A 23,511-nucleotide genomic window follows, 5' to 3' on the forward strand; every position below is an offset into this window, starting at 1 on the left:
AATAAAGCCAAGATTTGGCCCAGAGACCTTAAATTTATTAAAATAATTTTCAGATATTTATTCTAATCTATTTTGTGTTTGTTTTATAATAAAATGTTACGGGTTGAAATTCCCACCATGTCTAACTTGGAATACAGAAGGAAGGGGAATATCTTATATTGACCAAGAACAGATTCAGAATTTATTAATAGCTTTGTGAGTTTGATTCTAAACTTAAATTTATGTTAGCTTGGGGAAGATTCTTATTTGGTAAATAGAAATAAGCAAGGGATGATGTTAGAAAGTGAACTGCCAAAGTTTCACAAAGGGGAATTTACATTTAGACTATATTTATTACATGATAATAATGTTACTATGGATTATTAAATAGTGGATGTATTATGGTTCACTAAATCAGTGAAAATCACGTAGCTGTTAATGATTTGGAACCCGGCTTGTGAAGCACGACTTGGCAGAACTATCAAGTGGTTGAAAGTGTTGGTATGAGAGTTAAGAACTTCAGCGCTCAAGTCCAATCTGGCTGTTTTTGCGGTGTGTGGCCTTGGACCTGACTTCTCTGGGATGCAGTTTCCCCACATGTGTAATTGGGTAATGAAATGTAGTCACCACGCAGTGGTGGGGGAGAATTAAGTGCACTGACAGGGAGGTGTAGGCTTCTTGGGTATTTGTCAAGCAGTGCATATGCTTAGCTTTATTCTCCCAGGTGCCTAACAGGCTCCCTCATAGTAAGTCACTTAATAATTCTTTGCCCCATGGTACCATTTGTTTTACAACTATAGTGTTCTCTACGATGGTGCCATAAAGGACTAAATGTTACCCAAGGCAAGAAGGGCTAAGACCAATTCATGGGCTGTGCCTACTTTTGAGTTTGCAAAGGAGCATGGAGAATGGTTATAGCTGGCTAGCTCTCAGGCTCTGCAGCTCATTTCCATACCTCGTCATTTATATGTTAATATTCCCCTTAAAGGCTGCCCTCCTCCTATTCCTCATTCCCCCAATGCAGCGTGATTTTTTATTTATCATTACAAAAAATGAAGCAGCAGGCTGAATTTTTCTGAGATGAGTGGTCAGCATGGTGTAATGGAAAAAGCAGAGCACCAAGATTTAGATTTAAATTATTATATGAACTCTGCTGCATTTGTGCCGGGTGACCTTGGGTTCGTCCCTGACCCTCTCTGATTCTGTTGCCTGAGCTATAAAATAAACAGAGCAATGACACTGACTGTGTCTAACTCACATCTCTGCTGAGAGGGTTAAATGAGATAATGCCAACAACAGAAAGCATAATCCAAGTGCGTATTATCGTCATGATTGTGATTATTATGTATGTGTATCAGTTTATTAGCAGTTTGTTGACAACTGGATTCCTGTGTGCTCTGCTTCCATTTCCCCAGCTCCCAGAGATACAGAGGATCCCTGCCAGATGGCTGATTTGCCAGCTGCATCTTGTTTTGTCATTGTAAATATTACATGCCCCAACTGGGAGGCTTTGCTTATAATGTAGAATGCTTTGTCCTTTATCTCTTGCAGCTTGAGAATTACATTGTGGAAAATATGAAGTCGGAGATGGCCCAGATACAGCAGAATGCAGTTCAGAACCACACGGCCACCATGCTCGAGATAGGAACCAGCCTCCTGTCTCAGACTGCAGAGCAGACCCGAAAACTGACAGATGTTGAGACCCAGGTACACCCCCCGGGGCCAGAGTCCGCAAACTCAACCAGGAAGGTTGTGTGTGTGTGTGTGTGTGTGTGCGCGCGCGCGTGTATTTTCCTTTTGCTTGCTCCATAAACACAGAGCACATTTCAGCACTCAGATTGGGGAAACATATACACTTTTGTTTATTGGTAATAACAACAATGACTGTCTGACAAGCTATGCATGTTTCTTTTGATTTAATGAGGGTTGGTATATTTAGCTTTGTATGTGTTTTGCAAAAACAGGGCTGGCAAAGGACCTAATCAGTGTTTAAATTCAAATAAACACTGCAGCTACCAACTGTGATATGATATGTGTCAAACAAAATAACCATTTGGGTTAAATTGGTGCCTTTGATGTGCATTTTTGACCTGTCTTGTTTTGTCTCTGGTAATTCTCTAGCTATTATGGCACCTGCAGAGGGTTTGTGCATTCAGTGGATAGAAAGGAAAAGCCAAATGAACTGATCAAGAAAGTGAGAGTGAGAGCGTGTGTGTGTGTGTGTGTGTGTGTGTGTGTGTATCTCCCTACCAGGGACAGTGACATACTTATTTGAGTACAAATCAGTAAAAACTAGGGATGCTCTTCAGTCATCACTGTCGCAAACCCACCATCACAGTTTAGTGCAAATAGCAGATATCAATTTGATGAGTGGGAGATTATCTCTTGGTCCCCTTTTAGCTATGAAAATGGTCAGTCAGGTATCATTCTGAAACTCAGGGGATGACTCTATCTCAATGTAGTTGATTTCTGGCATATTTCTGGCTGAAATATGTCAATTCAAAAATTAGGTGCAACCTTATTTCTAATTTATTTCATTTATGTTAGTGACATCACAGATATGTGGATATTTAAAGAAAAATAACAATGATAATTTATGTGGGCAGAGCATTTTATATAACACAAACAACTTTCCCATGTACAAGTGGTTTTTATGAAAATCATTTACAGTAGATAGTTCAGAGAGTTTGAATGATTTCTCACATTGATACAGCTAGTGAATAAAATCTAGGACTCAAACTCCAGACTCACTTCTCTTCTTTTCTATGCTCCTTAATTAGTAATACTAGTAATTGACTAATACTAATAATTAATAAGAACTTAAGTATTGATGGCATTGGAGGAATGAATCACATAGGCTTTGGAAATGGTTTTTTTTTTTTTTTTTTTGCAGCACATTATCATCAGATCAACATGAGGGATGGGGGAAATTTGTAACTGAAAATTATAAGACTTTAATTGTTTATCATCACACTAAACAAGTTTCATAATCTATGCATATTGGCTTCTTGCAGTATAATGTGATTGTGTTTTTTCTTATTTTTATTAGAACAGAATGCTCATCCTCTCCTACAAAACACTCTCATATATTCAAAAACTGGCACAGTATATCTTACTTGATTGCACATTTGAAATTTTTATAGATCTCTGTTAAAATAAATTTTATGACATAAATGGCAGAGTTTTGTTTAATTTTTCCATCCCCAAAAACCTTATCTTGGATTGTTTTTGTTCTCTTTTGTTCTACACCTAGGAATTGTAGTTGTGGGGAAAAAATGTCCCATTGTTAGCTTATTAATCTTCACACTGTTAAGATGCATGCTATATAAGGTTTTAATAGACAACTTGTCTGTCTGCATCCTTAAGGCCAGGAGATATGTACTTTTGGAAAATAGTACAGAAGATTCAAAGAAAAAAGAATATATGAAGGAGCTAAAATTTATTATTAAAGGCCAATGAAAGTTTATTAGATACAGCAGAAACAATTTTAAGATAGCTGAAACCAACAAAACATCTAAAAAAATCACCAACTTATCAGAACTACCAATGAGAGGAAAGTCGAGAAGGAAGACAATGGCTCAAACTGTATCCTACCTTAAGAAGTGAAGCCTATGTGTTCTTTTCATCTTCATTTTAATGTCTTTCCAAACCTTCTTCATGTAAACGTATACCCTTGTGGTGCTTATTTGAATTATTACAAGAGGATGTGTTCTGCTTAGACGTAACCATTCATGGGCACTGATGCCCTGATGTAGAGCCAACTTTACAAAAGGAATCCTGAATTATTCATTACCCTCGATACACCTTATGCATTTATAATAAGCATTTATAAACCAGTAGATGCTTCTGTGCTGTCCAGGTATGCTCTCCTAATTTTGCTCCTGTATTCATCTAACTTGACTTCACTTTGATAGGTGTAGCTTTTCCTAAAACTGATTTCAGGTCCTCAGTTATGTCAGGAACTCATGACAATGGCTTTGCAATACATTTTGGTGCCCTAGCTTTCACAGGATGATCTTATAAAGATAAGTAACTTATTGCTTTCTAGTTCTCTTCTGACTTTCTAGACTTGCAACTTAAAAAAAGGTAATGGAGCCATGGTTTTACTGCAACAGCATTTAAAGATACTCCTGTGCTCCATAAGCATCATGATCAGAAAAGAGACCTATAAAGAGCACATCTAAATAACCCTGCTGGCCATGGTGAGAATCGTGAAACAATGCCATGCCCTTTCCTTTCTCCTTAGCCTGCCTTACAGTGTTTTTCTCACTCTGTTATCAGTTTGTGCCAATATCTCTTTGCCTTCAACATCCTTTTTCCAAGTGTGCAATATAAAGGGGTTGGTTTCAGGGATTATTCATGTCCCTTTCTGTAATGTAATTATATTTCTCATTTTTTTTTCTCAAATTTGGTTTTGGAGGAGCTAATAGACAAATAGCATTAAAGTTCACCTCTAGTAATCTGTGCTTAGCTCAGTTCTAAGCAATTTTACATAAATTAGATATTTAATAATAATAAATGCTATGTGGCAGATGATATTACCGACCCTTGTTTAAAGATGAGGAAACTGAAATATAGAGAGGTGAAACAACTTGCCCCAGTTGAAAGAACTAGTGAATGTTAAAGTGAGAATTTGAACTCAGTCCAGCATCAAAGTCTCCATGCTTTACGGGCCTTCTCTCTATGCTGCCTCCCTCTGTATACCCCTTCTTTCTCTAAGTTTGCAGAATAGTAAGTGGGTCCAAGAAGAGGGAAAGACAGAATCAGATAAAGCAACAGGTAATGTGGATCTAATAGGAGCCACCGAATGCTTTCTACAAATGGTGAGGATGCTGTTGCTGCTCTGCTAATGACAGTAATGATACCACCTATTTTGCCATTCTACCACGTGCCAGTCACATCACCTCATGGAACTGTAGGATCTAGTACTGTCCTTGCCACTTGCTGGATGTATTCACTATGGAAAAGTTCCTTAGACAGTGGGCCTAAGTTTCTTCCAATTACCAGTGCTTTACATGGGAACGTTAGTGTTAGAAATGAAATTTAATCAAGTACAAAAAGATATATTTTGAGTACTTCCTTGATGCAAGGTGTTTTAATAGCGACTATGTAGAATACAACAAAAAATAAAGCAGTTTTTATTTTCAGTGAGTTTAATTGAGGAGGCATTTCCCCTAGTAAATTTTCTGCGTGTCTAATCCCATTTTATCATCTGCTTCTCAGAGGTCACAGACGATCACACCTATTGTTTGGACCTCAATAGCGCAATTAGAAATGTAAGACAATTCAGGAACGGTTTGTTCAATGATCAGGAATCTCTAAGCAGAAACAGGTTTCTTCTCATATCTGCTCTCAAAGGAAAACTCTCAAAGTTGACGTACTGGAGCTTTAACTTGTTGAGGGAATAGTTGAATATTCAACATTTAGCCTTGGTTTAACAGAAATGGTGGTGAAACAGACTCTCTAACTGGATAATTCATGAAAATACTCTGATGATTAATTTTTTACAAAGTTAAGAAAAATGTTAGATAAAAGCAAAAAGTGCTTGCTGAGCCCACTAGCAGAGGGCTTAGCAAACTATGGTCCACAGGTCAAATTTGACCAGCCATTTCTTTTTGTAAGTAAAGTTTTATTGACCACAACCACACTCATTCATTTATATATTGTCTATGGCTGCTTTCTCACTACAATGGCAGAGTTGAGTGGTTATACCAGAGACCGTATAGCCCACCACGCCTAAGATGTTTACTGTCGGGCTCATTATAGAAAAATCTGACCAACTCCTGCACTAGAATATAAACTCCTAAGGAGCAGGATTTTATCTGTCTTTTTCTTGTTCACTGCTCTATTAGGATTTAGAACAAGACTTGGTACATAGTAGGTATTTGTGAGTGAAATGATTAAATTAACTAACCTTAGTCCCTTAATTTCTGTAGATTTCAACCCAATACCAGTAAACCCAAGGGCAATATCTTGAGGGTTGTGTGCTGCTAGTAATATATACCCACAAATAGCTGATGGGTCAGAATATGACTTTAAGCACAAGCAGTCTAGTGCAAGGATGTTCTGACCCAGCTAAGAACACTGAGTGAATGTATTTTCTCTGCATTCTGAGAAGCATAAAACATTTGGATACCTTCCTCACTCATAGTGCTAATTTAGTGTATGTGGTGAGGAATCTGATGCCGTTAGTTGGAACAAGTAGAAGACTTCATGGTGACATGAAAGAAAACATTTTGGTAGCAGTTATAGACTGAGGGGGTTACCTTTTTAGCCAGAGGGAAGCTGCTTGTTTATAGTTACATGATAAGTCTGTAGGAAAGAATTCAGACTCTGGAGATAGACTACCTGGGTTTCATTCTGTTTGCACTGAGCGTTAGCTATGTTGGTAGCTAATTTCTACATATATAATATAAATACTATCTTACCAAACTCTATAACCAAATAAGGTTATTATTATATAATAAATATAATATAGGATTATAGTACTATATTATAAATATATATGTTTATATATAATGAGATTATCATATTATAAATAAAATATATTTATATTGTAATAATTTTACATGTTATATTACAATAATACATATATTATAATATATATTGTATTACATATAATATTATATATTTTTCTTTTCTTTCTTTCTAATTTTTCCAAAGATGTGCTTGTGGGATGTGTTTAGGCTAAGAAGGAAATGTCTTTTGTCATTTTAATGGAACACTTCTATTATTGCCAAACAGCAAGTTCCATAGACATATGGCAAAAAAGTGGTCAATCTATCATCATTTGCTATGCAGTTCTCTTGGTTGCTCACTTTTGAACTTCAGGCCTATTTTAATACACCTGTAATATGTAATATATAATATGCATATATTATAAGTAAAATGTATTTATATGTAATATAAATATAAATTCTTATTTATGTATAATTATATTGTATTAATTATAAATTATATCATAACTAAGATAAACATTAATTCCCTGAGATTTATCTAATTTCCACATTTATATTTTCTCAACTGTTTCACTAAAAATTTTAAGAAGTTTTGTTTTTCAAGGTTTAATAGTCCCTCTTAATTTGGAGTAGTCTTCCACTTTTTTCCTTGAGATTGACATTTTAAAGAAACTGGGTAAATTATTTCATAAACTGTCTCATATTCTGAATTTGTCTGAATATTTGTTTATTTTGCCCTTTAATGTACTCTTCCATCTCCTGCAGTTTCTTTAACTGGAAGTTAATTTTAACGGCTTGTTTGGGTTGAGTTGAACATTGTGGTAAGGGTACTTTATAGAATGACTGATCACTTCCTATTGCATCTCATCAAAAGGCACACATCCCAGACTGCCACACCCTCAGTGATACTGTTTGTTAACTTGATTAGGGTTATAGCCTCCAAATCACTACATCTCAATGGTTCACTTTTCCCCTGGAAATTAAAAGATAACCTGTAGAGTAAAACTTTGTTACATTGCCCATCACTAACCAAATAAATTACTTTATTGATTTTGCAAAATGGTGATTTTTTTAAAACTCTCTCAAAATTTAATTGCCAAGAGATTATAATTTATGTTACTTTTTTTATCTGGAAAAAAATATTAAACCAAAAGGAAACACAAGTCTACCAACAGGGCTCATTTCAAAGTTAATGTGCTATTGAAAGAGATTTTCTTTCTTAGTCCTTGTATTTCACCTCAATCTCTATCTTTCTTTTAGCATTAATATTAATTAAAACATAATCAGAAGCACTCTTAAAAGCATTAAAGGGGAGCTGTGTGAAATTTTCTAGCTCACTTTCTCTGGGAAACTAATAATTTTTGTTTTTAAATGTTTGTTTATTTTTTTAAAGACAGAACTAAAGTTTTATAGACCATAAATCCTCAATTTTAGGTTTTATGCCTTTCTTACTCTGTGGCATATTTTGGAAAATTTAATCTTTGAAATTGTTCCTTGGGGGGCTTGTTCCATATGCTCTTCACTCTTTTTCTTTCTTCCTTTTTTCTTTTCTTTCTTTCTTTTTTTCTCAAAGATGTGCTTGTGGGATGTGTTTAGGCTAAGAAGGAAATGTCTCTTGTCATTTTAATGGAACACTTCTATTATTGGCAAGCAGCAAGTTCCATAGACACATGGCAAAAAAGTGGTCAATTTATCATCGTTTGCTATGCAATTCTCTTGGTTGCTCACTTTTGAACTTCAAGCCTATGTTAATACACCAGTGGAAACAATTGAAATAAAGCAGCAATGAGGTCAAAGTGATGGGTAAAGAAAATAAGGAATTGGCATTTGTGCTCAAAACTAGCCCAATATGACTGACATTTAGCCTGGACTTCTAGATTAGGCCCCCTCTTTCTCCCATGCTCAGATGCTGATTAGATTTGAACTGTTACTTGCTAGGCATGTGGGCCCTGTTACCCTCTTTGTGACCATTATCCACCTTTGTAAAACTTATTGTTTATTCTTCAGCATATCATCCAACACATAGCTATTAGCACCCCAGTGTCTGGACCTGTGCTGGGGTCTGTAGGTTTAGAGGGCTCCAAACAGAGTGGTTCTACCTCTGTGCTACTGACATCCTAGTAGGAGCAGAAAGACAGCAAAGGAGTGAACAGTCAGGACATAGTGATGATTCTATAAAGAAAACAGCATAAAGACAACCTGATGAAGAGTGAGGAGGGAGTTACTGTACAGAATGTGGCCAGAAAGGGACTCTCTGAACAATACTTGGGTGATGGGAAGTTGTCAGCCACGCATCTGGGAAGGGGATGGCATTCCATGCAGAGGAAACTGCAAGTGCAAGGGCCATGAGCTGAAAACGAATTTGGCATGTTTAGGTGGCAGAGAGGAGGCTACATGATTGGAGCATAATAAACAAGGAGAAGAGCAGCAGGAAGTGAGATCCAAGAAGTAAGCAGGGATCTGATGGTGGGGACCCTTACAGGCCAGGCTAAAGACTTCGAAATTCATCTAATTGCAAATGGAATCCCTTAGCATATTTAACATAAGAGGTGGCATGATCTGTTTTATGTTTTTAAGAAACATATGACAAATGGACTAGAGGTAGGGCAAGGTAGAATTAGGAAGACAAATGAGAAGCTGTAGTGATCTCTAAACTTAGATATGGGCAGCTTCATTTTCAATTTTGGATGGTTCCATTTTGTTCTCAGTTGTCATGGAAAAGAAAACTTACTGTCCTTTGTATTAATAAAATAAAAATTTTGGTATTTGAGAATGTCAGGAAGTGTGATCAGAAAGTATGGTGAATAAGGGAGAAAATGGATTTTAATTAACTGCCTATGATATACATGATTCAGTGAGACAATGTACATCTCATTCATAAACAAATATTGTCTTCTCTGTGCCAACCACTGTTCTAGGTGTCACCAAAATGTACAAGTGTTTTATTCTCTATGTCATTATTTTATGAATTGTCACTCAATAAAGAAATAAAAGTCTTACCTGGACAAAAATACATTTAATAGTTGAAAGTTATATCTTATGTATTCCTAATGTTTATATTCTCTATCAGTTTTTTCCTTTGAGCTGCTCCTACTCTCTTTAAATCCTGTTTTTCCTGAAATGAAGTGATGCAGATTTGGACAATATTTTAAAAAATATTCTGTACTCCAAAAACATAAGATATGATTAGTAGAGTAAGTTTATACTGGCTTTCAGATCCATTCTTATGACAGCTGTTTAAATGAATCACAGCAGCTTAAACTTTTTAAAAGTACAATTGCGCCATCTCACCATTCTCTGCCCCATCTTCCCCTTTCCCTCCCACTCCACTCTTTGTAGGGCGAGGATTAAAGGATAAGGCAAGAGAGACCAAGTCAGGCCAAATTGTACATATGCAGGGTCAGATCCTGTCTTTATTTTAAAATGATGTTCTGTTCAATATGGATCTTTTTGCATTAATTTTGATCACTTTAAATGTTGCATTAAAATATTACTTATCTTGATTCCTGAGTTTTTGGCCCCCACTTCAATTCTACACCTGAGGCAGTCACCTCTCCTAACTCAGCCTAGTTCCTGCACTGTCCCCTCAGATATATCCCCCTCCCCTGCCACCTCCGTAGCACAAGCCCAGCCCTCTATCAGTATATTTAGAAAAGACTTTCTATGTACATCTGATACAATCCTAGACTTAGACATGCTACAGAAAAGTAAGAAAGCTCTAATAGTGTCATTTTTTTTTTTTAGAAGAAGACCCTTTAGTTTGATATTGATTCTGCAGAAATTTTCCCAGGTCCCTTTCAATAAGTAGTTCTAAGAAAGGTGTGGCAGTCATAAAAGTTTTCAAATAATGTAGGGAGCTTTTAAAACTAATTTACCTTCTTCCTTTCCCTTTATATCTCCCTTAAGGAGGGAAGGGAGGGGAGGGACAAGATGGACAGGGACAGGAAATTGACACCAGTTTGAAGGCTTCTCTAGGACTCCAGTGTGGGATTTTTGCCTGGAGAATAGTAGGTTTGAGCGTGCAGCTCACAGACTAATGTCATATTAAGGCCCAACTAGCTACATGAGTCTTCATGATTCCAGATGAGTTTAGCATTTACAGTTTCTACAAGGACAGTTTCTATAAGCGTAGTGGAGTTGAAAGGATGATGACAATCTATCTCTGTTGTAATCTGGGTTCCTAGTCACTTCATCTCCTCAGATTAAGACCCAGAATGGTTTGACTCTCCCTCGTTTTAGTTTTCTGTGTAGAGCAGGAGAATTAACTACCTGGGTTTGAAACCCAGATCTTCCCTTGGTTCCTTTGTAAATTGGAGTTCTCTCTGAACCTCAGTTTCCTCATTTGTAAAGTGATGATAATAATTCCTCCTTCAACAAGTGGTCATGTCTAGTAAATGCTATGACATCTGGAAGGGCTGGCATGACCTAACATGACAGATGTTCAGTAGATGTGTGATAATGTATTTGTCTAAACTTATATCAAGAGTTTGCACATTTCTACCTGTTTTTGTAAGGTGATGGATCAAAGCAGGTGTATTTTACATGTTTATTAGTTATTCGTAATTGTCCACAATGTCTAAGACCTTATACTAATACATTGCATTTGTAGATATTGGAGATAAAACATATGAAGCAACTAGCACACTAGAATATTCTAGAGTTTCAGAACACAAAAATTGAAATCACAATGTTCTTGTTCAACTGCAACTTAATGTCAAATCAATATAATATATAAGAGTCATGTAAAGCATTAGCAGAATGTAGACCATTTGATTGATTATTCTTGAAGGAATATTTTTTTAAAAGAAAACAAAATGAAATAAAAAGCCCCAAATAATTGTTTCCTGCTCTTTGATTTGTGATTGAATTTTTAAATGTTTTTATCTTTTATCTTCAGGTACTAAACCAAACTTCTCGACTTGAAATACAACTGCTAGAGAATTCATTATCAACATACAAACTAGAAAAGCAACTTCTTCAACAGACAAATGAAATTCTAAAGATTCATGAGAAAAACAGGTGAGTATTGTTTTATTCCAAAAATATTTACTTATCTATATCCTCTACCTCTCTGCCAACTCTTAAAAACAATGAGGTTGAAGTGGTTTACAAAAAAAGAAATATAGGCCGGGCGCGGTGGCTCACGCCTGTAATCCTAGCACTCTGGGAGGCCGAGGCGGGTGGATCGCTCAAGGTCAGGAGTTCGAGACCAGCCTGAGCAAGAGCGAGACCCCGTCTCTACTAAAAATAGAAAGAAATTATCTGGCCAACTAAAATATATATAGAAAAAATTAGCCGGACATTGGTGGCACATGCCTGTAGTCCCAGCTACTCAGGAGGCTGAGGCAGTAGGATCGCTTGAGCCCAGGAGTTTGAGATTGCTGTGAGCTAGGCTGACGCCATGGCACTCACTCTAGCCTGGGCAACAAAGCGAGACTTTGTCTCAAAAAAAAAAAAAAGAAAGAAATATAGAGCTGACTTAAATAATACAAAAAGATAGGAAGGTTTATGGTGAATACACTAAGTATGACAACAATAAGATTAGTACCCTTGCTTACACTCTTGAAACACTTGCTTTTTATAACTTTTAACATTAATTTCTCTAATGTTTACTTGTTCAAATCCTACCATATCCAAAAAATTATTTGATTCCATAACTGAGTTTAGTGACACAAAATATTTACATTTTTTGGCACAATCAAAATATATAACTATAGAGAAAAGAATTGAGCCTATTGAATTATTACTCAAACCCCTACTGTTAAGCTTTTACAAAGCTACAAAGTTTTTGGAATTCAGATGTCTTGCACTAGAAAAATGCAAAATTTATATTTTTTCCAGAAAATTATTTACATGTAAGGCCTATCAAGAGTTTTGTTTTGTTTTGTTTTGTTTTCATTTAAAACCATTTACTCTAGATGTAATAAATCTCTTCAGTTAGCTTAACAGATGTCAATACGATTATGCTTTGCAAACTGTGAATCATCTCAGATAAGTGAAATGGAACTTAGAGAGCTTGAGTGCCAGGACAGTGAAAGATTTTATTTTAAAGTAATCAATATTAATGATGGAAAGTTCAAAACACTGACTTCTGTTGGACAAGTATCTTGTATTTAATTGCATTTTCTTCTGAGTATTTGGAAGATACTTCTTCAAGTTTGAAGACGTTATAGTTCTTGAATGTTATATTGGGTTCAAGACCAGTGTATTGATCGTGGAACTAGAGTTTCTTTCGTATTCCAAACCAGGAAGGCACCTAAGAAGACTGCTAGTTCTCCTCTTACTTTACACATGAGGAAACAGAGACTCAGTGGAGGCGGGTGACCTGTCCAAGGGCACACAGCTTGCTAGTGGCAGAACTGAGAATGTAATCCAGGTTTCTTTGCCACTAGTCCTCCTCTTCCTGTTATAATACAAGGCCCCTTCAGATTATCTACAAGGATTTCTCAACTTTTTGCTAAAAGTAGACCTTAATGGCAACAATTACAATTAAATTTCTGCGTGAAGAAGATAAACCTGTTGGTTTGGAATCTGGAAGGGGTCACTTTATGCTTTATAACTTGTATTTCTAAGTTTTACATTTATTTATCCTTGTACCATGTCATGGGGTAAACTGTATAACTATAAATAAACTTGACAGGCCTTGGCTCTGAGCTGGCTGTGTGATGAAATGTTTTAGCATTCAAATCCCATTGAAAAATACCATTTATCCTACTGCAGTTTCACATTAGTCTGACATATACAAGTATACAACAGGTATATTTTACCTCAGTCATCCATTGATTTAAGGTCATGCCCCATGCTCTAATTTTGTCAGTAAAAATGAATCCCATTTACAGTAATATATTTCAAGATGCTACTTGTGAAAACTTTCTCCAGGAACCATGAAGAAGTAAAAAAATGACAATTTTACCTTATTTTTCTGAGTGGTTATTTTTTTAATTATATAAATAACATACATTTATTATAGGAAAAAAAGAAAGGACACAAAGTAAAACTAAAAACCGTAGTTTCATTGCACATATTATGTATGAATATATTTTTCACAAAAAGTTGTTTTGCAGCCTGCTTTCTTTGGTAATAGATACCTTTTTATATCAAAAAATATCCGTCTAATATCATTCTTCATAACTTCATATTTCATTTATAGGTATAACCTAGAGTGGTTTTAATCCATCTCTCAGTAGGTATGTTACCATCTGATTTATCTTCTAAAAAGTTTGCAGCATGAATTTACATTCTTTAATTCTTCCCCTATTGATATTTGAATTATTTCTTGGTCTATATCTGCCATTTTAGCTGTTATGATATCATAAAATAACTGGGAGGCCTGAAAGGTCTTATTAACCACAAAAACAAATGCATCCTGAAGTCATGTTAAGTGTCACTGAAGTGTCAGATACCCTGTCTCACTCTTTCTGTTTTCTTCCTTTCTCATACTCATTGTTTTGTTTTGTTTTTTTCTTTCTTCTTTTTAAAAAAATATATCCCTTCTACCTTAATTTTTGTTCATTTTGGAATTTTTGTCCTGCTATGGAATTCTCACTAGGAAATGTTATTTTTTTTTAATAATACGAGTTTATTTCAATTATCAATGTTGAGGATATGTATTTTCATGGTCTAATACTTTGAATGACAACGAAAGTTATGGCTAGCAAATTTCTTCAATCACTTTTTATTATCTACTTATCTGTTATCTATCATCTATTTCTATCATTTATTTATCTGTAATAGAAATAAAGTTAAGGGCATATGGCTTTTTTCTTCTCATTTTTGACATTACTTCACAAATGCCACTACCTCAGAAAAACCTTTTCTAACCATCTTATTTAAAAGAATTCCTCCTTTGCCTTACAGTTCCTCTCTATCCCTTCACTATCCTCATAGGAATTATCACTGACGTTATATCATAATTCCTTATTTACCTCTTTATATATTTGCCTAGTTACTTATTATCTGTCTCATTGACAAAATATTTAGTGCTATGAAAGCAGGAAATCACTCTATCTATTCATTACCAGATTTGAATATCAGGAACTATACTGGTAAACGGTCCATCCTCAATAAATATTTTTGGATGACTAGATGGTGAATTAATGTACTCCAAGAAACCTACCATCTTACTTTATTTTTCTACTCTTCTCCTTCAAAGTTGTTCTCTTCATTCCATCAGTGGACCTGAGTCAGGGTGCAGGCTCTCAAAAGAGCTTCACTCCGGATCAAGTAGAAGGGGCTGCTCCGAATTTGACTCCTGATCCCATGCACATACATGTCTTCATGCAATAAAAATTCATCAGTTTTTCACCTTATTAAATTCTAATTTCTACAGAAATCTCAGGTTTTCCTTGCATATAAAAATTACACCATTTACAGATAGTGTTAATTTTTTCAGGATTATAGCAATTCCTTATTCTAGTAATATAGGTATCTCACAATGAATTCAGGAATTTAGCTTATAATTTGAAATTCATTTCTGTGCTCATGCTGACACAAACTTACATGCATCTTATACTCCTACCCCACACCTATTTCATTTTTGATCCTTGATCCCTCAAGTATGGCATTATCTCCCATGTGGTTCTGGGGGTATTTTTCTATCAATTTCTGTACCTCCTGGCATTGCTATATTTCTACAGTTATCTGTCTGTCTTCTTGTGGAAGGGTTCAGTGTATGTAATGGAGTGTTGGTTGAATTGTTCTTAAACCAGGCATATTCTATTACGAACCATTTTTTTAAAGGTGGGTTTTTTTTTTTTTAATACAAACCAAATATACCCATTTGTGGTGCATAGCATACTTTCTATTCTGTTAATTATTATTGTTTATTTTCATGTGCAGTGGAATTAGAAGAACTCTGCCAAGCACTTTGTAGAGCCACAAAGAAATGTGCTCCCCCCATTCAGGTGGATACAAGGTCAATGTCAAGCATGAAGCTGTTTATATTTTTTAAAAACAGTTTATTGATTATTCTTACCTATACCTTATATGAATTTTAATCTTCCAAATGCAACAAGAAGATAGTTCTACATTGAGGCATCACTGAAATGTAGGAACAACATGCCTTTAGTTGGTCAGGTCTGGTTTGGATCAACTAATACACTTTGCAAAGGGGATTATCTAAATTAAGCTTTGCTTCCTCCCCAAGGAATGTCAGGGGTTGTGTCTGGGTGTGTGACTTACCAACATTGAGTATGTTGGGGCCTCAGCTGCCAAGTCAGTGAGCTGGCCCTTAGGAAGGTCCACCACCTCTTTGGCAGAACAAGGAGGAATATTTTATGGTTAGGATTATACTACACAAACATGCTGAGAGGTCCTGCTGATTTATATCCTGACAAATTAAATGCATCACTTGTAGGATTGAAAATGGATTTTTGGCCTCATTAGATTCATTTCTTTATCCCCTAAATGGCCAAAAGCACAAGCAGAAATAGGATTAGCAACATTTCTCTGCTGTTTGTTTTCCTAGCAGTCTGTTGGGGGGTGACTCCAAGAAGCTTTCCGTTTGCTTTCTTCAGGAAATATTTTTTTTGTTTGTTTGATGCTACCCTAATGTCTAAACTGCATTTTATTTTGTACCTCAAGGAAACAGCACTTGGAGGTAAGGGATACACAATTCTCTCATCTAATTGAAATTACACAACCAAGAACCCAAGGAAATGGGAAACCTTAATATTTACCTTGCTCATAAAGGGATTGGTATGAACACAAAGTGGGACATGAAATTGTAGTTTTATTAGTTTCCTCAGTGTGTTTCCTACTGCTTCTGTTCAAAACAGTGGAAAAGAGTTATACAAGGAATGATTTCATAATATAATCTCCTTCAGATGAACCAAATATGAGACTGAATCTGTTAGGCTAAAAGTTTGGTCAACTGGCCAGGTTACAGGGCACCTGCCCATCTCTTACTTAACCCCAACTTTTTTCAAGGTGGTAGCACAGCCAGGCAAAAGAATATCCGAGAAGAAATCTTCCTGCCTCACCAGGGTGTATAGGAAGGTCTATCACCACCCCATATATACAAAGATGGAACACGTGGGCTTTCTTGATAATTGTGTTAAATGTGCACAGTGAAGATTAGGGAAATCTTCAATGAGGCCCTTCAGAGAGAAATGCAGCTAAACATGTGATGGCCATTCCAACATAGTTTGAGCAATACTAGCTCTGCCTAGCTATCTACTATGAGGTAAACATCTGTGCCAAGTGCTTTACATCCACTACTGCTAATCCTCCAACCAATCCTTCCAAGAATGTATTATTTCCATTTTACTCATAAGAAAAACTGAGGCCCACAGAGGTCAAGTAATATGCTCATGACTAAACGGCAAAATTAGGGTTCAAGTCCATGATGATTCTCTGCCTTAATTATTATAAAAATTATTTTTCCAACATGATGCAGCCTCAAGTATAATTGATGTGATTGTCAAGGTATTCTCTTAACACAAACAAACGTAAATTTGAAGAAAGGGATAGACTAGTTGTTTTTGGCTTATTATTACACAGATAATTATTTATTTCTTCTAATATTGGAGTAGGTATAAACTATTTATTTTACCTTGGGAATTCACTGATCTTATTTGACAAGCCTCATCTGTCTTCTAGCTGGAGTTATGGGAAGTTATTAAGTTAATTAATTTTAAGTGATTGAAGCGTGTGCAATTTCAAGGTACCAAATTATACCTTACAAACAAAGTACTGTAACAGTATAATAGGTATTGATGTTTTAATACTTAATATACCCGAAGAAATGAAAAGTTAAATCACAGTCTTTTTAATTAAATCTATTCTCCAGTTGATAAATTTATTACAAATTGCTAAAGTAACACCTTGCTAACTTCTAGCATTAGATAGGCTGAATTATATTAGTTGTGTATATCAGGGACCAGAATTAAGTGTCTTTTTGAATTTATATTTTTTTTTTTTTTTTTTTTTTTTTTTTTTGTTGAGACAGAGTCTCACTTTGTTGCCCAGGCTAGAGTGAGTGCCGTGGCGTCAGCTTAGCTCACAGCAACCTCAGACTCCTCGGCTTAAACGATCCTACTGCCTCAGCCTCCCGAGTAGCTGGGACTACAGGCATGCGCCACTATGCCCGGCTAATTTTTGGAATATAGATTTTTAGTTGTCCATATAATGTCTTTCTATTTTTAGTAGAGACGGGGTCTCGCTCTTGCTCAGGCTGGTCTCGAACTCCTGACCTCGAGCGATCCACCCGCCTCGGCCTCCCAGAGTGCTAGGATTACAGGCGTGAGCCACCGCGCCCGGCCATGAATTTATATTTTATTCTATTCCTTGTAGGTAGAATACCTAAAGATTCTGATGTTAAGTAGAACATTGTCTTTTTTCTCCTTTCAGTTTTTAAATAGTGAGTTTAATGGCATATAGCATTTTTTTCTTTAAAAGTACAATAACCTTAGGAACTTGGAGTGAAATAGAATCCTAATCAAACTGGAAATACAAGGGTCGTATCTTAATTTTTCCCTTTCCCTAATTCCCAGCAACCCACCAATCACTGTAGATGCCATCAATTCCATCTCCTAAATATTTTTCCAACCCATCCTGTCCTTCTATTCACACTAATTATGTCTTAGGTCAAAGGCCCTTGTCTAGGCCATTGCAATGACCTCTGTGCCTTAAGCCTTGTGCCACTCAAACCTGTTACCCAGAGCTCTGCCAAAGTCTTCTTTCCAAAATGCAAGTCACACTACTTTTCTCTTTTAATTTTCTATCAACCCCCCAATGATTCTCTAAACCTTATTGAAGAAAATTCAAGTTTTTTAGCACAGTCCATGATCATTATAGTTCTAACTGTGCAGTCTTACTTCTAGTCTTCTTATTTTTTAGAAGATACGGCCTAATAGCTAGGAGCATGAGCTCTGAGGCCAGACTGCCTGAGTTTCCTTTTCCCTTGATCCCTGATATAATCTGCTGTCACATATTATTTGTGTGACTTTGAGCAAGTTATGTAAACTCTCTGTGCTTTGGTTTCCTAATTTGCAACACAGGGATGATGATAATACTACTATATGGAGGTAATGTGAAAACTAATTGAGTTAATGCCTACAAAGCACTGAGAATAGTACCTGGCATGCATAGTAACGTTTAATAATGTTAGTTGTTGGTATCACACTGTTATTTCAGACGTGTTTGATGTTTGCCTTGTCTTGTATACCTGACATCCCTTATTCAACTGACAAATTTCTGTTCATTCTTGAAAATTCATTGTCTATGTCAGCTGCTCAAGGAGCCCTTCTCTGACTCTACTAGATAGATTTGCTCATTACAAGTTATGTGATAGCACCGTACCTGTTTTTCCCCATTATTTCATGTATCCCATCGCATTATAATATATATGTCCTTGTGTGTATGTGTGTTTATTTATCTATATTTATACTGTCAGGCTGTGGCCTTCTGGATCAGCAGGGACTGTGTTTTATTTATCATTGTCTTCTTGCTCCTGGGCACAATTCTCTACACTTAGCACATTTAGTATTAAATGCTTTTTGGATGTTGAATAAGTAATTAACTGGCAAATGTCCCAGGAGCTGCAACCCCACAAATGCCATTTATACACACATAAACGTACATACACACAACTAGCAAAAATACTTTTAGTGGAAAACACAAATTATATAGTTTATATTAAATATTATAAGTCCATGAATTGCCCCTAACATAAATGAAATAGAAGTAGTGTTTACATCACTATTCTTCATTCTCAAAAACCCATTACTCAAGGTTAACAATCTATACTCTGAAGTTCACTAATTCAGCCCAACTTTTTAATTTCTACTCTAGACCCATGGCTGTTTACCACACTTCTCTGAAAAATTTTAAAAAGTGAGACAAACTTGATGTAGACATTAAATTATATACATGTGTGTACAACTGCATGTCAAAGCTGCCCTAATTGCATACACCTTCCACCCTCTGCTTGTAGAGTATCATCATTAACAGATTAACAGTTTGCTGCTTACTCTTCCAGACTTTGTCTATAAATATGATAAAATGTACATATGTATTGAGAGTGTGTATGTCTGTGTTTACACAGACACATCTCCATACATAATTGCACATATGTACAAGTATGTATTTATATGATGTATGTGTATGTATATAGATTATTTTAAATGCTGGGAATTTTTTTCTACTATTTATAATAATTTATCATGAATATCTTTCAGATAACTATATACAGATATACCTCATTCATTTTAAAGAATGGGTAGCAATCCATTTTTATAAATGCATTATAATTTATAATTTACTATGATTATTGTTTATATTAACAAATATATAATTTATTAGAATTAGAGTTGATGTGATTATTTAAAATTTTTTATATATGTTGACAAGTTATCTCTAAATTTTACATTCTCTCCAAGTGTTACTGGGCTTTCTAATTTCTCAAAACCTTGGTAGCTATCCTATTAATCTTGGCTGCTTGAGAGGTTAAGTTGTGCATATTTTCATATTTATTGACGATTTGCATTTCTTTTTCTGTGACTAGCCTTTTCATGCATGTTTCTCATTTGCTTTTTTTATGTTCTAAAAACATCTTTATTGAATGTAATCTATCAGTTGAATAATTAGAGAAGAATTTTAAATAATTACATCGTTTAAATAAGTAAATAAGTGATCCATTTAGCAAAGGGTTATCCGAGCACCAGCAAATGACAGGTGTAAAGAACTGTGATGAGAAAGGTGAATTACACATAAGTCCTGCCTTTAAGGTCTGCAATCTAAAGGATCTTAAGGGATACTGGAGATTATGGCCTTTGTCTCTATTAACTTGTCATATTATTCAGATCTGTGCTTTATTTGAAACTGAATTCTCAGTCTGGAAAAAAATTATTCTTTTATAGCACTTTTCCAAAAGTGAAATAAAATCTGCTTATGATGTGTTTTCTAGGAATCCATTACCACAAAATATAGGAACTGCTCTTAGAACCCTAGAGCCAGAGCATCTCAGAAAGAAGGAAAATTTTAGATGAAAGAGAAAAAAAACTAACAAACAATCATTTTTCCCTTAGATTCTTTATCTTTGTTTCATTAACTCGTATGAGCTCTTTAATGGATATTAAAACTCTGTCATATGTTACAAATGTTTTCTCTAGTTTGTTATTTATTGTTCAACCTTTTTTTAATAGAAATATTTTTTTTTTCTTTTTCTTCATTCCTTTTTTTTTATTTCAGCATATTATGGGGGCACAAAAGTTTAGGTTACGTATATTGCCCTTCCCACCCCCACCACCGAGTCAGACCTTCAAGCGTGTTCATCCCCTAGATGGTGTGCATCTGCACCCGAATGTTTATAGCAGCACAATTCACAATTGCAAAGATGTGGAAACAACCCAAGTGCCCATCAATACATGAGTGGATTAATAAAATGTGGTATATGTATACCATGGAGTACTACTCAAAAGTATTATATTTTTATGGCTGAAATATATCAATATTTTTTCTTCTTAATTTCTGACTTAATTTCTTCTTAAATATACTGATTTCTGCAGTATATTTAGCTTATTATTATTTACCCCAAGCTTTTAAAAATGTATTCCCTAATGTTTAATTATAATATTTAGTCGTCTTCTTCAAATTTGAATTAACAAAGTTGACTACGGATTTTGCGAGAAAATTTAGTGTGCTCAAATTAGAAACTTAATGTATACATTGAACCTGAATTAAATATACCTTTGTTTAAATGGGGGAAGGAGGAAGAAATCACTCTTTACAAACCCTATTTGCAACACATGTTGACATCATACATATTAAAAATGAAAAATATTGAAACATGTAAATAGGTTCAGACAGATAAAAATTAGGTTTCTATATTTTCAGCATCTTCCTTCTTGATTGAAGAGCTATATTTACACAGATAAAACTTAGGCAACTGTCACCACTGTGGATTCATTGGCTGCTATGTTAAGAACTCTATTGTGGGAAACAATTTGAAAGAGAGCTTTTTCTGTGAAAGTTTCAAGATGTGCTCAATGCTTTGAGATATTTCCAATAAGATATGTTGGAGGAAACAGAATGTGTAAAATGGGGGGGAAAAATCAACCAAAAACTTTAAACAGGGCTTTATGTACACTAAATTAGAACCTGTTACTAAAGTTTAAGGCCTAGGTTATTTGTTTATTTTATTCTTCATTCCAGTGCACCTCTGCCTCAAACTAGAAGCTAAGTGCCAAAATTCTATGCATGTCTCTTCTCAAAGTGTTTCCAGAAAGATGGGAAACAGGAAGCACTGAGAATCCTGTGAGAAACTGTCTTTGGATTTTTAGCTCAGTTTGTATAGATTGAGGTGCACAGTTTCGTAAATTGTTATTCTATGGAACACTAATCCTAAAAGGTGCATCTTAATAAAAACCGTTGATTTAATCTAGGTCTCCCCAAAACTTAACAATAGAACACTTATTTTGCCTTAAAAACATATACTGAATACACTCTAGAAAGCAGTGCTCTGGAATTTAGAATCAGCATCCAGGATTTGTGTTACACACTTAAACTTAAGCTAAATTTGTTCTGGAAGACTGTGATCAGGGAAAATCTGACCACTTTGCCTACTTAACATTAGGACACTGGAGCCATAATGTTGTCCTTCAGATCAACCTGTATATGTAGAGGTCTCCATATCTAGCTGAGGTGGAAACTCCCAACTGACCTGGGTAGGGAAAATGTTAAAGAACCAGTAAAAGGCTTCAGGGACAAAATGGAATATGATCAGTATGTTGAATAAAAAAATTGAATTTATGGCAGAGGTGTTATGGCAGAGGTGTTAAGGCAGAGTAGTCTTTAATAAAATCTCGGTCCACATTTAAAAACTGGTTTGGCAAAGAAATTTTGTTTTTATACTTGGAAAAATGGGTAGGTTTAAATATTGTGAAATACAAGTTCCCAGAATAAACAGATGGAGAGCAGCAAATACTAAGGAGGTGCCAAGGTGATGCCTTGGTTCCCGGTATAAAATGAATGAGCAGAAATAGGTAGAGATTACATTATTCTAAATCAAAGAGATGAGACTATGGAATGCCCATTGTCACAGCAGTGGGATGTCATGGGTAGATTTGTAATCTAGCAAGTTAGAAGAGATGGCTTTTTATCCTGCTTCTGATACTTAATATATGCATGGTTTTGGACAAGATACTTCAGTTCTTACCTATCTATGAGGTCTTGTAACATCTACTTGGTGTTTATCATTATACTGCTTTAAGAATCAAAGGAGATAAGGGTTTTTTAAAAAGCTACACAACTGTATTGGTACAAGAATGAGATAGTAGGTAGAGATAGTATATAGATTTTTCTGGCAAGTAAGTTTTGGATTCAAACCATACTGGAAGTAATGACAGGGAAGGGCTGACTTCCAAAGTAGATAATAACCAATGGCCGAGAAGAATCAAAGAAAAGAGAACACAGTCTTTTGGAAGCCAAATATGAAGAGAAGAAACAGAGGGATGAGGGCTGTCAAAAGAAGGGTCAAGAAGAGATCAGCCTTGCCTGAAGATGTCTAACAAGTTATCATTAATATGAAGGATGTCCCTAATAAATAAAGTTAATAGAAATTTGTCCATTTCCTCCAGGTTTTCTAATTTGTGTGCATAAAGATTTCTAGAAACACACAGCCTTCCCAGGCTCAACCAGGAAGAAGTAGAATTCCTAAATAGACCGATATCTAGATCTGAAATCGAAACAGCAATAAAAAACCTTCCCAAAAAGAAAAGCCCTGGACCAGATGGGTTCACACCTGAATTCTACCATACCTACAAAGAAGAACTGGTGCCCATCCTACATAAACTATTCTCCAATATAGAGAAGGATGGGATTCTCCCCAACACTTTTTACCAAGCCAACATAACCCTAATACCAAAACCAGGAAAGGATGCAACTAAAACAGAGAACTATAGACCAATTTCTCTTATGAATATAGATGCAAAAATCCTCAATAAAATTCTAGCAAATCGAATCCAAGTGCTTATCAAAAAAATAATCCATCACGACCAAGTGGGCTTCATCCCAGAGATGCAGGGATGGTTTAACATACGCAAATCTATAAATGTAATTCATCACATAAATAGAA

The 23,511-nt window shown here is 35.4% G+C and overlaps 1 protein-coding gene across 2 annotated transcripts in view; it reads left to right on the forward strand.

Annotated features, from left to right (window-relative positions):
* Window positions 1-23,511, forward strand: part of ANGPT1 (angiopoietin 1) — a 240,105-nt gene that overhangs the window by 143,591 nt on the left and 73,003 nt on the right. For both annotated transcript variants that reach the window (XM_069466099.1, XM_069466100.1), the window contains exons 2-3: window positions 1,531-1,686; window positions 11,335-11,456. In XM_069466099.1, the coding sequence (XP_069322200.1) occupies window positions 1,531-1,686; window positions 11,335-11,456 (278 nt within the window). The remainder of the gene's footprint in view (window positions 1-1,530; window positions 1,687-11,334; window positions 11,457-23,511) is intronic.

This window comes from Eulemur rufifrons, chromosome 3 (genome assembly GCF_041146395.1).
Source record: "Eulemur rufifrons isolate Redbay chromosome 3, OSU_ERuf_1, whole genome shotgun sequence".
NCBI lineage: Eukaryota > Metazoa > Chordata > Mammalia > Primates > Lemuridae > Eulemur > Eulemur rufifrons.